Source organism: Dromaius novaehollandiae, chromosome 4, assembly GCF_036370855.1.
Source record: "Dromaius novaehollandiae isolate bDroNov1 chromosome 4, bDroNov1.hap1, whole genome shotgun sequence".
NCBI classification, from domain to species: Eukaryota; Metazoa; Chordata; class Aves; order Casuariiformes; family Dromaiidae; genus Dromaius; species Dromaius novaehollandiae.
This window is the reverse complement of record NC_088101.1, coordinates 77,426,239-77,444,692: the sequence shown is the minus strand read 5'-3', so window position 1 is coordinate 77,444,692 and position 18,454 is coordinate 77,426,239. Positions and strand designations below refer to the sequence as shown.

The 18,454-nt window shown below is 41.1% G+C and overlaps 1 protein-coding gene across 1 annotated transcript; it reads right to left on the bottom strand.

The window, feature by feature from the left end:
- Positions 1-327: 327 nt before the first annotated feature.
- LRPAP1 (LDL receptor related protein associated protein 1) lies at positions 328-16,154 on the bottom strand. Its single transcript, XM_026121943.2, has 8 exons — positions 15,917-16,154; positions 11,508-11,652; positions 11,049-11,173; positions 9,579-9,699; positions 8,467-8,625; positions 7,871-7,953; positions 5,403-5,579; positions 328-4,368 (listed from the first exon to the last, which is right to left on the bottom strand). Exons 1-8 carry the CDS (start codon positions 16,100-16,102, stop codon positions 4,303-4,305), a joined length of 1,062 nt encoding a protein of 353 aa, XP_025977728.1. The 5' UTR covers positions 16,103-16,154; the 3' UTR covers positions 328-4,302.
- Positions 16,155-18,454: the final 2,300 nt, after the last annotated feature.

Genomic DNA, 18,454 nt, shown 5'->3' with positions numbered 1-18,454 from the left:
GTGGGGGCTGGGAAGTCAGACAGCACCTCTGCTGCAGCTTACAAAATGTAAATGATACCTACATGGTGGATTGAGATACCTCTCGCTATTGCCCAACCTATTAGGCATCAAAAGTCCTTGGGAGGGGAAAGGGGAAATCAATTACAGCAATAAATTTGCCTGAGTGGCTGTTCTTTACTTGTCATGATAGAATAATGTGATCTGAGCTCCTCTACCAGCATGTAGGACATAATATTTATTTTAAGAAAGTCTTGGTTATTTTTGTTGTATTTAATGCCTTGTGTATTTATTTCCCTCTCATTTCTTCCCCCCAACCTATTTAATAAATAAAGTCACTGACACATTTATTTAATCTGAGGTTCTTTTTCAGGACAAAAGTTGACAGACTGGGTAAGCACAAAGCAAGGTAAGCACCTCCTGATCATTTTCTTCTAAAAAATACAGTTCTCATCCTTTCTCTTCTGCTCCCACTTGTGTATTTCAAATTATTTCTCAGAGTGGTTTGAAAATCTTGGCAATTTGATTAATTACAAAAGCATCAGATGATACCAATTAAAGAAAAGAAGGAGAAGGTTCAACCATTGTGGAAAAGCTGATAGTTCATTTCTGTTCAGATGTTTTTTCCATGCAGTCTCACCCCTGAACTCCATTATTCATCTCTCACTAGGCACAGGACTGTATATATGAACCAGGCAGGGACTTGGAACTAAAGATTTCATTTATGCCTTTTTTCTTGGCTTTGAACTTTTGTTGCTATTTATGAAAACACAAGAGTTGTGATTTAAGCTATTTTTAAAATCTTTAACATCTTAAGACCACCCACTCTTGTTATTTTGGCCATATGATTTGTCTTTGGAGGACTAAAAACACCTAGAGCAATAATTAACTGACTTGTACATATATTCATGTGTGGAAGGCAGAGAATAAAGAAACGAGTGAAATTAGGCTTTTCAACTGGAGGCTAGCTGTCTCCAGCTCTCAAAAGGTGAGGACAGCAGCAAAAGACCTTGACAGGCATTGAAACTATTACTAGTTTCTTCTCTACCCTCTAGCAGGCTCTTACTCAGCTACAGAGATTTCAGGGGAAGTTGGATTCAGAGACAGCAACCACTGGTGTCTGATATTTTTTTTTCTCCTCTAAGTTTGTTTGGATGAAGTGGTTTTCTTACTAAAACGAGGACAGTCTTTGGGCTTGTTCTGACCCAATGACTCACTAAGAGCAGGATTAAATGACTAAAGTAAGTGAGGTGACTGTGCTGATATCAATCATCTCCCATGTTGCCACTACTGATCTGTGACTGGTTCCTAATTCAAAATTTCTGTGACATGCAAATATTTTGTGAATCTCTTGTTCTTTGAAGTGCTTGCCAAACATTTTCTCTGCAGGAGGCTACCTGGCCTCTGAGCCTGATTACTGTCGCAGCTTGCTTGTACTCATCCCTGTTTAAAGTGAGTGACCTCCCACCAGGGTAATAGCTGCTAGCACATGCTGTAACAGCTGCGCAGAGACAACCATTAGTACTGCTAATCTGACTTTGGTTATGTGCTCTGTGAACCCACCACCTCATAGTATTCTGAAATTCTTCAAGTAGAGCTTATTTGAAATATATTCCATTTCAAGTGCGTGCCACAGACGAAACCCAGGTTTGTGATATACCCTCTCTTGCTGAGCATACAGCTCCTCTGCCCGTCTTTATTGTAGGCTGAGAAACTCAAATTGCTTCCCCTCATGGGAGAGATTTCCGTCACCAGTTTCTGAACGCTCTCACTGAAAGCTTTCCCCTGAGCTAGAGCAGACAAAGTGTAGTCATACCAATCTGTACAACCCAACTGGGATTTTATCACTTGATTCAAATGCAAGCAGGTGTTAGCTCTGAAAGCAGGAATTGCTTGGATCTTTCAGTGTTTTGCTTAGCTCCTTTCCTCTGCTGATGTATAGAGTACATATGTTCAGATTCTTCATGCGGGAGACCATGGCGTAGGCCTTCCAGCATGCAAGTTGCAAAACAAGGCTACAGCCAGTCAATACTGAACAGGCTTACGGTACATGGATTTATTGCTTATTCTACCACAGGGAAAATGGAACTGAAGGACATAGTATAGAGTTAACATAACATTTCTATTCTGTGTTCACCTTGAAGAATTGAAAAAATTATGATCTTGATGATAAACCTTGGAGCCAATGCAGCAACTGCTGGGGTAAAGAAGGCTGAACAATCTTTAATATAATAATCTAGGGGGGAAAAAGGCACCTAAGCTCTCTTTCCTCAAGTATAAATGTATTTTAGCTATTGCTGAGCTTGCCTTTTTTTTTTTTTTTTTCTTTTTTAAAGGACAGCAACCAAAGGGGGCATACACCATAAACTTAATTAACTGAACCATCTCTAAGGTGCCAAATTATAAATATTTATGAGAAATTCCAGGTTGTTTCTACTGCCACTATTGGAAATTCTGTACTTAAATTCCAGGGGGGTGGAACTGCACTGTAATCACAGAACGTCACTTTAGTTTTGAATGAAATTCAGGATCTGAAGAAGTGCATGTAGCTCCACTCATTGCTGAATGCCCTCTTGTTTGACACAAAATCTGTCAGAAAGATAAACCACATCAGGAATATGGTTATGCTCAAGTCTCTCATGGGACTTGAGTTCAATCAATTACAGTATTTAGGCTACAGTCTAGGATTGTCATGTCACCGCCACCTCGAAATGCCATTACAACTGGAACTGGCTGTTTCAGATGCTCTTCTCTCAAACAATTCCCTATGGGTAACTAAGCTACATTATTATTATTGAGTACCATTATTAAATTACTTATACTAATAATGGTAGCCTGTGTTTTCAGTGATGAACAGTAATTCTTTGGAATATAAATAACTGTTAGAGTACATTAAAACATAGTAAAAATTGATACTGCAAAGTAAGACATGAGGAATCCCAAAGAAGGACTGCTACTACAGTTTTGATTCAGACCACTTTTGCATTATGAAATAGCTTTTATATACAGAATCAGACTACTTTTAATCCACCTGAGACTCTCGATGAGGACAAATGTATAGTGGCTGATTTTAACTCAATGGATCTCTTAAATAATTCTCATGGCATGCATATGGTAAACAAGGCTTGAAAACATGTTTCCCCCCAAGGTCCATTACAGCTGTGCAATGCATGAGCAGTAGAACATGTCAACTACATAGCTGTAATGATTTACCTACACTGGACCTTTGCCTTAACCTTGTTACTGGAACAGTTTCACGTGAAACACCTTAGAAATAAAGGGTCAGCATTATTAGTATGGGAAAATTCAACCCAGATGGTTAATGTTTGCCAAAGTTCTGAAGCTCAATATAAAGAGCAGGTCTTGAAAGGGAAAGTGCTAATAACATTAACTAGAGATTTTACTAGGACATGTACAGGGCAAAAGCTGGCTTTGACAGCCTCCTGCCTATTCAGAATACAGAAACCCATTCTTGTCATGCAACTGTTCCCCCCCACTCCCAAACTCTTAAAAGCTGATGGGTGAGTGAACTTTAATTCCCTGTAATGAGCATACATGCTCAATGAAAGATGGGAAATTATTTCTGACTGAAGGAGAGAGAAGAGAAAAGAAAAAAAAAAAAAAAGCTCACTGATACCTTGTTTTGATTTTTAAGGACTAAGTGTAACAAAACCAAGCAACCATTAATGAAAAAATTGTACACATACATCAGTAACTTCAGACATGTTAGTCCATCACAAAATTGTGTGAGTTGACCTCAATGCTTGTTGTCTCCTTACTGCTGCAAGAGTCATAGACAGTGCAGCTCTGACCCAATGCTTGAAGTTGGTGGAAATATTTAGTTACCTTCGGTAGGAACTGGATTAGGCCAATCATCATTGAAATTATTCAGTAAAAGACCTGCTTATATTTTCTGCCTCTGTTTTAACCTCCTGCATCTCAGTGTTTGTGTCCACTGATCATGACACCTTGATCTCTGTTATCAAGTTGTTGTTTTTTTACTACTAGGAAATCTCTGAAATTTCACGTTTATCCTTTTGACAGAACTGCTTATTTCAAAGGCTAGTATTTCATTGTGATATAAGATTTATGTTATCACAGGTGTGCAAATTAAATTTATAATCTAATCATTTAACTTGATAGTGCAAGTAAACTAGCAACTAAGTGGACCAAAAAAGAAATTTCTTACAGAGAACAATTCTGTTCAATCCTCAGTATTTCAGAAGGACTCCTTGGTAAATCTTGTTCAGAAAAACATTCTCTGTTTTGTGTTAACAGATTGATCCCATGAAGGAGAAAAGGTGTTTATAATTCATTGTGTTGAAGACCTTGAGAAATTCTGCTGGATAAGTCTTGCAAGTGCTTCTTTACCTAAGAGGAAAACAAAAAAACCCTCAAATTGTACTAAACAAATGAACGGTGCTTAAAAAAAAAAAAATCAGTATCTTATATTCAGATTTTCCTATCAGTGTATGTGATAACATGACCAGGGTGATTTCAGGTATTTTATAATGAGGTCTACAAAAAGCAGTTGTGCTTATCAGGAAGCACCCTGTGCTAAACAGATGTGCCTTAAATCCCACCCCCGCCTTGGAAGCCATTCAACTTGCATTAAGTAATTCAGCAAGTCTGAACAATGGAACCTGTTCCACAGTCCCCCAGAAGAAAAGAAAAGGCAGGAACTGTTGTCCTAGGCTCATGGCTATTGAACATCCTAGTAGGAGAGAGATGTAAGGTTCAGTCCCTGAAACAACTGCATGAACTGAATCTGAGTTTATCACACCCCGATGTCTCATAGGGGCAGCAGGGACAGCTGACCACTCTTTTATACGCAGCCAGTTACATCAAGTTTGTGTGTCTATAGCAAGCCCTCATGGAAGACATAGGCGGCAGAAAAATAGGGGCCCTTTGGCTTACTGTAAGTAAAGGCTAAATGCTAGGGTTAGATTTGGATGCAGAATAATCACAGCAAAAGCAGGGCTGAGCAACTCAGGTGCAACAGTATGTTAACAAAGCTGCTTACTGGACCAAAACTAGCATGTCTACACAGTGCTGCTGTATATTGTGTAGATCCACTAGCTTCTTTGGTGTAAGCTCAAGCATCTCTGCAAGGCACTGCACTGTACAGCACAGACCTAACCATAGGTGCCCCATTCACGTTGGAAATGATACTAGTTTTTCCCTTTCACCATTTTCCTTTCTAATTACATCACCTTCAGGGTTAGAGCTTGTTCTAATTATATAACCAAACAGTGCCCAACACAAAAAGAACTTCAGTTTCTACTTAGGACTGTAAACATGAGTAATATTTCAACAGCATGTACCATCAGCACTGGGAAATCCACATTTTCTCTGCTGCTGAACTAAGCTTTAAACATGTATACGTACGCTGGTTTTATACAGACCTTATATCCTAGTTCTTTTGTCTTTTCTTCTAGCATGGCATATTTCTCTTTGTTTCTGTTTAGATGATCCTTATCTCCAGTTTCCTCTACATGTTTCAGTTTCTGGTGTGAAATCTCTAATTGTTTCTGGTAGTGATGATGTTTTTCAATTTTTGCTTCAAAGTGTTTCAGCTCCTCCTAGGAAAACAAATACACAGAGCTTAACAGTATTCTCCTTCCAAGGCTTCCTCTTCCCCTCTCTCTTTCCTTGCAAGACATGCCTAATGCTATTTTAATGATTCAGGCACCAAAAGCTTTTTCAGTTCCCTATTTCTTAAGAACGTCTGGACAATACCTTGATGATGTATTGCATTGGCACTTAGACATCCAATTCTGAAGGCAAGTGCTGAACAACAACCCACAGAAGAGACCTCAAGAGGAGATTGCTGATGGCTGTAAAGTGTTAGGAGTGAGTACCAAAGAAAAGCTTACACATAATTGGGGGAAAGAGGGAAACAATTGTAAGAGAGGCCTCTTCTCAAAATCAGTTCCTGGATTTGCTATTTTCTGCACAGGCATCAACATTTTCTGGGTTTGCACTCCACTAGCTGAAATAGGATGAGTTAACTAACAAACAAAACAAAAAGACCTCTTAATGTAAAGTGTCTCAAAGGAAGCGGCCTTTAGATAACCCAGTAAGCTGCAGTAGGGACAGAAGAAACAGTAATGTCTTTACCCGCCAAAGCATGCTCTTGGTTTTGCTGCTTCAAGCTTTCTGTGCCTTAGGGCATGTCCTCAGTGAAGAGCACATGGACAGTGCAAACCATTATGGCCAGTTATGGCCAGTTCTGTGCATTACACTGAGGAAAAAAACAAATCTTACAGTGAAACACCTTTTTGACAGGGCCCACTTAATTTTGGTTTCTAGTGTGTTTCAGTCGAGGTGGATGACAAATTCCTCTCACTTCAAGACAATAATTAAAAAAAAAAGATCCATCATCCTAGTTAGTCGTGGTTTTTTTTTCTTCCCTGTTTTCAACATTTCTGACATAGTTTCCTTTTGCTGTAGAACGTCCCAGTCTGTTTTAGAATCAACAGTCCATTCAGGACATCAGTTTGGGGTTTTATTGCTCTGATAAATCATTTCAGCTTTTCCTCTGAGATGATGCACCAGCAGAGCAGCTTTTACACTTCACGTTACTAAAACCTTATGAAGGCTGGTATCGTGGCCAGTGAGAAGACGACATAACTTAAGCTACTCAAAGCTCAATGGAATCAGCAAATGATTTTCTTTAATTCTCCTTTCATGGACTTGTTAAATGTGGAGCTGCTTCACTGTGATTCTTACTATCTTATTTTTGTTAGGACATCTTAGCATTCACAGTAATAAGACAGGTCTGGTCTGGTGAACAGGGTTTGTATGAAAGAAGATTTCTGCTAGAATACTCAAATGACTAAGCAGAAATATAATGTGTTCTTGCTGATGGAACTGAGTTTTTCTTTCCACTGAAGCAAACAACAAAACCAAATTTACTTCTCATGCAATTGTACAGTCTAGACCAATCTGTCGAGATTAGTAGGAGCTTTGTTGCAGACTTCCATGGGCTTTTCTCAAACACTCTTAAGAGCAGGGCCACTGAAATCAATGTAATTAACGTTTGTTTCATAAGAGAATCAGGCTCCAAGAGAGGCAGGAGAAATTGGATGGACCTTAAAGCTAAGCTCTAGTATCTAAGAGATACAAATTTCAGTCTCTGCCACAGGCAGTTAAAACTCCTCTTTCATTATCTTCTCTGGAAAACAAAATCAAGGAGTCCCTAGTCATGTCTTTAAGGTAAAACTGTAAGTAAGGGCAAGTCCATGAACAAGCCCTGAAGAATTACTTCTCCAGGCCATGAAAGCACACTATTCTCACAGTCTACTCTGATAAACAGGCAGAGTCAGATTTTTTTTTTCCTCAAAGAACACAATTTGAGTTAAACAATAATAAAAGAAACAGTATGAACCCCACAGGAATTTGTTTTCAATAGTATTTCCCTAAAAAGGAGTCTTTATCATGGTACCTCTTGATTACTTTCATACTGCTTCAACACAGAAAGTTAGCAGTGCAAGAGGTGGGCAGGAAAGGAAAATTCTTGGGTTTCTAGTATTCACTGCTTCCCAAAGCAATAATTACATTGGGACATCAGATAAGATGGGGAAATCTCGTACACTACAAACAAACAAGCAAGGCCTAATCCTTGAAAGATTTAAAATATGCAACACCTGCCTTCACTGGTTTCAATACTTTCATTTGGATAAGTATAATGGAACCTTTCACACAGCTAGTTAAATCCATGTCTGTATATCTGAAAGATTAAGATCCATGTGCATCTTGTTTGTTTTTGTCTGAAGAGCAATAGAAGTGGTTGCAGTAAAACAGGCAGTGTATACTTCTTTATGCTGGGAAATGCCCTTTCCATAAGAAATTTTACTGGAATTCTACTTACCCGAAAAGATTCAAGTTCTTTCTCAGTAAAGTTGGCTGATTTGGCCATGTCCCACAAATCAATCACTCTTGGTTCCTCAAATTCTAAACAGACACATATCACTGAATGAAAATCTGGACACAATGTTTTCATGTCCACCTTGTATAGAAGCGGATGCCTTCACACATACAAATGCAAACAGATGCACTAAACATTGCATTACTAACTGGTCTATTTAGATGAAGAGGAAGGAAAACCCAAGTTCTTAACTGAAAACTTTAGCACTCTAGTAATTCTTTTTTTAAAAGCAAAACAAACCAGGAACTGATGAATGAAGTCATTTGCCCTGCATGTTGTCTCACTTATCTGCTCCTCTGGGTCAGAAGGAATAATATCCCTTCTCATTTGAGCACGGAAGATAGAACTATCCTCTTTACAGGATGGTTGATCCTGTTCTTGCATTAGACTTTTAGTGCTGGCTTCTAAATACAGCAGGTTGGCTGTATCCCTTCAGCCCTTCATTGACAGTGTGGCAACACTAAGAATTGAGAATATACATTATTATTTGCCCACTAATTTTTTGTATGAAATTGATTAAAAAAACAGCATTATCATACCACTGTTTGTGTCATATCCCTGGTGACTGACTTTACGCAAACGCTCAAACCCCTGATTGATGCTCCTTAGCTTGTCTTTGAGTTCTCTGTGTTTGCTGTGCAAGATTTCCTCTTTTACCAGATTCTCTTCAGATGGGTGGATAACATTCTTGTGAATATCTGTTGAAAGAGAAAAGTTGTATTGATTGTGAGCCAAATCCTGATTGGTCAAAAGCCCCAGAAATCTCCCCAACCTGGGGTTAACAGATGATGCTCAGTTCTCAGCACTTGAGGTTAGTGTAAATAAAGCACTAATGCCACACTCTAAGAAGCAGTAAGTCCTTTTTTAGGTCAATACTAAGTAACATCGATGCTCCTTAATTCTCAGGAGGGTGACAGTACAGAAACACTTTTTAACTCTTACTGGCTGCCAGCCATGATTTTAACATGGAAATGTTCTCATTTGCCTAGGTCAGCAATGTCCCAGTGAAATGGGATGGGGGGAATGGCTGACCAGTCCTGTGCCCTCTTCCCTGGCCATTTCAGGTATAGCTTTCAGCAGTCATGAATGAATTAGGATATCAGATGCTGAAATGACTTCTAGCAACTTTAGCTTGGATGCTACAAAGTAGGCATCAGGCTGACTATGAGCTTTAGAATACTTTGGCTCCAATAAAATTTTAGCTAGGAGTAATACAGCAAACTGGATTCAGCCTGTCAGTGCTTTAATACCTTGGGCTCAGAGTCTAAGATTTCAAGGATATCCTCTTGGGCTCCCAGTTGGTGAGATAAAACATGTGTGTGCTGCAGACTTTAGGACCTCGTTTTGCAGCATTATTTTTCAGCAAACTACAATGGCCATCATTGCTAATCTGATGATATCTTCCCTGCTTAAAGCACAGGCAAGAATCAGAAAACTGAAATGGCAATACTTTCATTAGCTGGCAAGGTTTTTGGCATCTAATGCAGAACTAAACCCAGCAGGTATCTGGGAATGTCAGCATGTGCAAGCAGTTCTGAGAGAAATGTAAAGGTCAGGCTTTAGGATTTTCAAAGAAACTTGGAAACAGTGGAGGTAATGGGCAGAGAAAGAGCTGTACTGATCTGGAAACATCAGAAAAATGTTCAGATACCTTCTGTTCTGCTCACGGTCTCTAACAGAATATTGTATTCATGAATCTTTTCTTTGTGGTGCTTAAATTCTCGCCAAAGCTTATCCAGCTCCTCATCAGAGAACTTCCCAGAGGTCTTGGCCTGAAAGAAACACGAGCTCATTATGCTTCCCAGACCAAGTGCTGTTACATGCACTCAGCTGCCACTACTTCTTTCCACCACATTTAGAAAATGATCAAGTCCAACTTCTTCTTGGCTCTTTTGTTTTAAGTCCATTTAATTAGTGTAAGGGCAGGATTTAGACAGTGAAGGACTCATGTCAAAAAGAGGTTTGTTTCAGACTTACACAGCTGGATTTCCTATGAACTACCCAGTGAAAAAACCTCTGTCATTTATACACTGTGAGAAACAGAAATAAGGGCCACTGAGCTACGTATGCAAGTGCCAGGGGACCGTTTGCATGAGCAATGCAGCCTGATAATAAGCAAGGTCTTTATTCAAGAAATCTTATTCTCCAGTCAAGTGAAGACTATTACTGCCATGTACTTACTTTGCAGTGATCTGTTCTTCACTGGACTAGTTTTTAGCAGTTAGGAAAGCACCTGCCATACAGTTAGAGCACTGCCTGCAGTTCTACTACTTGCTGCAAAACATGATCAAAAGTGAATGTTTTTAGTATATGTGCAACCTCAACCCTTTTTTTTGCTAAGGGAATATTTCTAAGTGATACACTTTACCGTTCCCCAAAGCATATGACATCATGTCCCTTCTGGAGCTGTATCTAGTTACAGCAACATTTTAAAACCCAGCAAATCTTTTTCTCTGCTTTACTACCACAGCACTAGACTGCCCTAAGAACTCTTCACTTTACCAGCCTATTTGTTTTTAAAAACCTAAATTATTTCATTTTTGCAGGCCAAGACTTTGTCAGTTTTAATTGCCCAAACAGACAGCTCTCCATTTTTAAGCACTAATGCAAACCCCTGAAAGTTTCCCTTGAACACCATGTGTGGTGTGTTGTCACTTAACATTCCCCCATTATTTTATTCTAAAACATCCTGTGAAATAGTTCTCTTTATTTTTATATATATATAAATATATAAATATATATAAATAAATATATATATTTAAAGGGCCAAAAACAACAATAAGATAAAGAGGAAAACCAACAAAGGTGTACTACCATACAGCCTAAAATTCACAAGCAGGAAAATCATTAGTTCAGTGAAATCTGAGCAGAAACTCTTCTTTATCCATAGAGGGCCCAGGATCTCTTCCATACAGGCCGATGTGGGTGTTTTGTTTGGCAAACACAACCTGCCACATCTAGTGACCTGGATGGGATGCACTCAGTTTACAATAACCTGAGCTACCAATCACAGCAGCTTGGCCAATACTTGCAAACAGGGGGCTCTTAGAAGACATAGAGAATAAAGAGTTTAGTGAAGAAACACTAACTTCCCCCTGCAATTTCTGGAAATCTCACTCACCTTGCTCCACAATTTTTCCAGTCTTGGATCATCTAGTGCATCACTTTCTGTACCATCTTTAATGTAGTTGGTATCAACTAGATGAGAGTCCTTCTTTCCATTCATGCCATATTTAGTCATAATGACTGTAGGAAGAGTAGAAAACACAGAACCATTAAAACCAACCATTGATGTATGGAAGTTGAGAGGCTGACTACATCCTTGACTTTCAGAGATGGATTCTGCAGTGTAAAGGCTAACAGTTTAAGACAGATGTCCCATATTTAATAACCTCTTTTGAGAACAGGAATGGAAAAATGTGTTAGTCTCTTGCAGCTCCCTGCTGACCTCCAAAGAACTTGAGTGTGCTCAGTGCCTTGAAAGACGACCTGTTATTTAATGGTCCACTCACAAACACAGGCATCTAACCATGCATGTCTGATGGAAAGTTTAAACCTCCTCTGCAAAGATATACCTTACCATTTAAGTTGCGTCTAAGTTTGGCTTCTTTCTCTCCATCTTCATCGAGCCCTTCAGCCTTCAGTTTTTTCCAGCTTAGCTCATCCTTTTCTTGTATTTTTAGATCGCTGTGCAACTCTGCCAGTTTCACAGCAGAGAGATGAAGCTAACAGAACAGAGAAAGGTTTGTATTCAGTTATGTGGAGTCACCTCTTGCTGCAGAGTTACTTCAGAAGCCAGCACGGCACACAGAACAGCATTTTTTCTTTTTTACTGAAATGGGATATATCTATCTGAATTTAAGAGCATTATGGTATGAGCCACTGCATAAATACATCTCGTATCAATGAGCATTGCAATGCCCTCAGCATATCAGTGTTAACAGACAGCGACAACACAGCCTTCTCTCTCAGCTCTTCAGCTACTTGGAGAACAGTGAAATTATGTAAGGGCTAAGAAGTTGTGCCTTTCTCTGCAGTTTCTTCAAGCAATATTTAAATGAGATTTTTTCCCTCCACTATTAATGGGACTATCTTTAGAAAAGTAACCTTACTTTAAAAATGTTCATTCCTGATGACAAAGAATATGAAAAAAAAAATTAATTAACTAGTTGTTCCCCTTTCTTTGTTTATATTTGAATTTCTTTTAGGCTTGACAGTTAAAACTATTCAGTTTCAATAATTTGCAAAAGGCAGTAACAACCAAACTAACGTGCCATTGCCACTGAACGTGCTTTCTTGTGGATCCCCTTCTAATCATATGGTTATAGTGAGTTGGTAAATTTTATTCATCAGTATGGTTTTACAGACCATCGGGACACTCAGGATGGCCTTGCAGGTCACGGAACCACTGTATCAGCAAGTTCTGCTATGATCAAAGTGCATAATTTTCCAAGATCACTTCTCAGCATGGTTTATGTGCATTAAAAACATACAAAACCTGCAGGTATTCCTGTCCCACATAACAGAACAGAAAGATAAGATATGGAGGCTAACAATACGAAGAAAAAAAAATTAAGACCTGAATGACTGATAGATTGGATTGAAATATACATATATACATGTGACGTATACAGAGAAAACAAGAATGGAGACAACAACTAATGTGCAAGTGGCTAAAGCAGCACTGCTGTAAAATAAGGCAAAACTTTTGAATTTCCTGATTTTGGACACTTTGCTTATTCAGTTTAAAACAAAGAAAGGTAATAAATCATATTAATGCTTCTGAACTTCTTCTGTATATGTTAATAACAAGAAGGTGGGGTGAGGAACAGCCCAGAGAGGCCACAAAAAATTAATAAAAGCTAGAGTAATTAAAATCACAGGTAAATATAAAGTTTACAGAACACATTACAACTTCTGATCCCTTTAGTATTAAAGCACAGGAATCTCCCTATTGTCTTTACCATCTGCTTCATGGAAACTGTTTGATAAAAGCTAAGCACTTAGCATGAACCAGTTCAATTAAGATTTTAAGTATATGCTGAAGTCAACCAAATATGTAAGTGCGTGCAGTCAGCAAAACTGAATCATGTACTTATTTGTTTTTTTTGGAGCAGAATGACCTGGACAGCAGAGTTTCAGTATGGTGGTGGTACCAAGTAACACTGCTTTGCTCTGCAGATGTGTTTCCTGATGCTTCAGAAGGAAGACTGAGTAAAAAGTTTGCTATAAATTGTGAAGGAAATGACCATCTCAGTAGTTCCTTATTCTGTTAGCATTAAAGAAACATGGACTTAATATGCTGTTAGACTGAACAGATCCAGAAAAAGAAATCACCAGCAATAATTCAAGTAACAATTCAGCTCCTAAGGACTGCAAAAATAGGACACTAAAATCTTTTAAATATATGACCTTATCATCAGAGACACACTAATATATAAAACATTACACAACTCAGTTTGTCAGAAGTCCTATGCAGATAGCACAACCTGATAAACACAGGCAGCTTTGTGTTTTTTAAAAGCTCCAGAGAATATCAGATCTTCTGTACGGAAAGTTTAGAGATACTTGGTCATTAAAGCCAAGCATTTTAATTTTTTAATAAAAATCTAAGGAACTACATTTAGCCCACTGTTCTTTAAGGAAAAAAAAAACAAAAGAAATAAAGATTCTACTCAGATTTCTTTGATTCTCACTTTAATTTACTATGAAGTTCAAGTAACTATCCTTTTAGACATTAAAAATTCTTTCAAACTTCCTGCCAGAAGCCCCTCACCTGTCCCATTTACATATCACAAAGGTGACTACATAGGCTAATTAAAAGTATACACTTCAAGAGCCGTTTTCCTTAGAGATCATCTCATACAGGCTCCAGAATGACACCAGGTAAAAAAAATGTCAATAGGTAAAGACTCTAATGACTTCACTGTTAACGACATCAGACACATGTTGGTATAACTGATTAGAAGCAGAGGTGAAAAGCTAAATTTAATCATTAAATGACAAAGCTCTTAGTTACTCATTCATTATGCTGTCTGGAAATTAACACCCAAGACAGGTACCTAGTAATGCTGGAAATGAGTACCAGAAATCTGTCAATGTTTGCTGGTCCGGTTACAATCATTACCTACAGTAGCACAATTGCCTTGCTTCTCTGTAGAGAGGGAAGGGTCCTTTACTACAAGTTTTGAGGTATAACATACTCTAGACTGTGGAACCACGGCTGCTTTGGGGTGGAGAGCAATCCCTGGGAACAAGTGATATGAGAACTACACCAGATGATTATCTGAGATTAGCAGGCCAAACCACGTACCTTGCGAGACCTGCATAAATTTGTCAGTGGTTCAAACTGTAGAATCAGGGTCTTTCTAAGAACTCCTCTACTAAAATCACTCTGGTAAAATTTTATATAAAACATTTTTTATATAAACTACGGAAAGAGAAGCTGGAGAAAAATCAAACCCTCCCTCTGGGGAGCAGGAAGGAACTCTGGCTTTCCCGTTCTCGGTTACCCCTAAGTAATGTTTCAGCGCTTGCTGAATGACTGCTCATCAGACTGTGTGTTGCAATGCTGAATTGCAACATCCATCCGTGATGTAAAACCAAGGAGTTCTTTATCTTCCGTACTACTGATTAATCAAAGCCTCCACCACCATCGAAACTAAGGAAGGAGAGTTCAGCATCTGGCACATAGCAACATTTCAAAGCAAGTCTAACACAGGCTTTAGTTTGGATTTTTCCTCCCATTCCAAATCCTGCCCTGACATACTGAAGAAAAAAGAAATCACTTTCTAAAACACAGGCTGGGTGTCTATTTAATTCAAAAGTGCAATTCAGATGGTGGCAAATTTAGGCCAAGTAGATGTTGCTTAACTAAAATCCGGCCCATACTTGTGAAAGTTACTGTAGTTTAGTTCTTTACCCTGGCAGACGTACATCCCTTTTACATTTGAACACACTGGGGCAAGACTTAATGTAGATTTGTGAAGCATCTCAAATCTGAATTCCAGATGGTCCAGGTATGGAAAGAAAAAAAAAAGATTTTTATGGGGAAAAAAATGGAGGAAACTAACAATACCATCATCATATTTCATGTCTAGTCTATTGTTTCGTCTTCTGCAACTGCCAGTTCATGGCCAGAGGTGCATTAGCACACACGCTCCTGTAATCTCATCCCATCCTTCTCCCAGTCAGAGAAAGAGCATTTTTAATAGTTTCCTTTGGCATGTTGCTCCCAAGGATGGATATAACTACAGAGCATTATGGCATGGGTTCTATTTTTTGATTAAACCCTGTCAATAGTAACAAAGTGTGTTGCCACTTATCTTGCCTGAGGCCTTCTGCTCGAAGAGGGATGCCTGGCCTCTAATGCAATAGCTCAGGGTGGGGAACACGCATCCAGGATACAGGCGAGCTGGGATTAATTCCCCTTGCCTGAAGCAACCGAGCCCTTTCCCGCTGGTGACCGTAACCTGCCCGCTCCGCAGTGTTCAGGGCATGAACGTGAGCGTGCGGTGCTCTCCTTCCCCTCCTGTTGGAGCCATTCTGCTCCACTATAATCACGTTTTTGCCCACAGTACGCGCTAAACTGAGAAAGACTGTCATAATTAAGGCCCTCAGCCGGCAGCGGTGACACGGCTCGGTGTAAACGGAGTACCACAGGTGACCTGACCACCGAGGCGGAGGGACCCTCACTCTTCCGTGCGGCGCATCTCTGCCCCGCGCAGAGCAGGGGGGAGGCCGCCGCCTCGGCAGGGCCGGGCCGGGCCGGGCGGCAGCACCGCGTCCGTTACCGGCGGGGCTGCGCACCAGCCGCGGAGCGCAGCGCGGGCGCGTCCTCGGCGGCCTCCGGCTTCACCTGCCGCCTCCCGCTGCCCGGGAGGAGGCGAGGCGAGACGAGCCGCGCCGAGCCGCCTCCACCGGCCCCCAGGCGCCGTGAGCCCCTCACACGCCGCCGCAGCGCGGCCCCGCGCCGGCCGCCGCACTCACCCGCTGCGCCTTCTCCCAGACCTGGTTCAGCCTCACCACGCGGAACTCCCCAGCCTCCCGCCGCTTGGCGCCGGCGGCCGCCAGCCCTTCGTTGGCCTCGCGCGAGTACTTCCCCGCCCGGCCGCTGACGGCGAGCAGCAGCGCAGCGCCCAAGGCCGCCAGCGCCCGCGGCGCGGCCGCCGCCATGTCGCGCAGCCCGCCGCAGTGCGGCGCGGGGGACTACAAGTCCCGGCATGCCCCGCGGCGGGAGGCCGCTGGGGCGGGAGGCCGCTGGGGCGGGGAGCCAGGCGCGAAGGGCGCTTGCGGGTGGGAGATGGCGGCGGCGCCTGTGGCTGGGGGCTCGGGGCGCCGGGCTGTTGCTCTTCAGGCGGCTTCGGTTCACGTTTCTGCGCATTGGCCACGCAAAATGTAGAAGTGTGATGGTCGTGGGCGTTTTGTGAGCTGTCCCTCGGCGCTGGACGTTCAGAGCGAGTCTAACGGGGGCTTCAGTCTGGGTTTCTCCCCCCTCTCCGGATCCTGCCCCCACATACTGAAAAATCACTTTCCAGAACACAGGCTGGGTGTCAGTTTAGTTCAAAAGTGCAACTCAGATGGTGGCAAATCTAGGCCAAGTAGGTGTTGCTTGTCTAAAATCCGGCCCATACTTGTCAAAATTACCATAGCTCTGTTCTTTAACCTAGCAGATTTACCTCCTTTTTATGTTTTAACATGTTGAGGCAAGACTTACTGTAGGTGATGTGAAGCATCTCAAGTAAAAAAAAGATTTTTATGGGGAGAAAAGTAGGAGGGCACTGGCAATACTGTCATCATGGACTCTGGCACCTCTTGGCTGCCCGGTGTCTCGGACCCTGTGGGTCCTTCGGGGACATGTTACCAACAGCAAGTGTGCAAGGAGAAGCAAGGAGAAGTGGACATGACAGGTCTAAACACTGCCCCCTTGGTCTAACAAAGTTTTTCTGATAGAAGTATGCTGTTGAGTCAAGAGTGTACAGAAACTTAAGAAGGGCAGAAAGAAAGAAAGAATGGGGAAGAGCCAGAAAGTTGTGAAGGGGATGGGGAAAGTCTTTTATCTTGGACTGCTCCAGAAGAGGGGCAGAAGGGCTCTGTCCTCCCTTGGAGACGGTGGCAGTGGATAACTCTACCCAGGACAGGGTATAGCGGGAGTTTGATCGTGGGGAGAAGGAGAAGCAGCAGCTGGAGTCATCACCGAAGGGTGGCACATCAGCGGCCGGTGGTGGGAGGCCTGCAGCTCTTACTTAGGAATGAATACCCCCTACCGTGTGGCATCTCCACCACCTCCTGCTCCAAGTATGCTGCTAAAGAAGTGCAGTAGGCCACAGAAGTTTTTGGAGGGGATTAAGTCAGGCTGTATTAAGAAAAAATGCATGATGCTGAGAAAGTGCCCAGTAAATAATGCAGGATTGATATATGTGCTCCCCCAGGCATTAAAAATGCACTAAAATTGAATGGTGAGCTGATGGGAATGCAAGGTACGTGGTGCAGAGTGCACTGTCTGTGAGTGTTACTGAGGGGAAGAGAGTGAAGAAAGCTCTTGCTTCTTTACTTCTTTTTTTCTTGATAAATCCTGTCCATACTGCCAAGCTTGTGTAGTATTAGGTCTCCGGCATAGTTAGAAATTTGTTTTGAATTTTGTTTACAAGTTCTCCAAAGTATTTGTGTTTTTTTTTCTCTTGAGCTCGGCTAATGGTGGAAGCAGGGTTGGCATTGCATGGTCATGGCATGGGGTTGGAGTCCAGGCGGCAAAGGTTCACTTCGTAAATTCACCTCCTGTGTGACCCCGAGCAAATCAAAGCGTAGCTCTGTAGTGCAGTCAGCACCAAGCCTTCACGCATTATAAATCAGTCCTATGAAAGCAAATAGATTGCATAAAAATATAATGAGATTTCTGAAAACAATGCTCTGGGGAGGACTTTTACTGGATTTTCATTTTTTGAGATTTATACTATGCACAGTAAGTAATATAAATGTCTTGGCTTTTCCCCAATTTCCTAACTCAGTGCTGAAATTCTCAGTCATATGAATCTAGAAGCTGATGCTTTAAGACCAAATTGCAGAAGAGGGTTGAAGTATCTCAGGGTCACCTCATTTCTAAATCAAAGAATATTTTTCTGTTTTTGAGCACTGAGGTATGCTAGCAAAATGATGGTGGGAAAATAAGCCTATCAGCCAAATCCTGTAGAGCTCTCCACATCAGTTTTAGGATTTAGAGCTTGTTTAGTCTCATTATTATAGTGTGTATATGTATTGGTGAGTCATTTTGGAACAGATGGTTTTTGTCATTTGAAGCATTGATTGCCTGAGTTTTCAGGCTCTCTGTAAAAAAAATTAGGTCTCCATACACATTCCCATTCCTTTCCTTGTATTGAGCTTAGTTGTGGGCAGCTTTGTGCATTTGTTGCTTGAGTGTTTTGAGCTGAAAACTTGAGTTGTGAAAAATTTTGCGAATAAGTAATGCAGCACCATTATTTTGCTTATGATGGCTTGTTGGATGTGATTCTCCAGTGCCCTTACATCTAT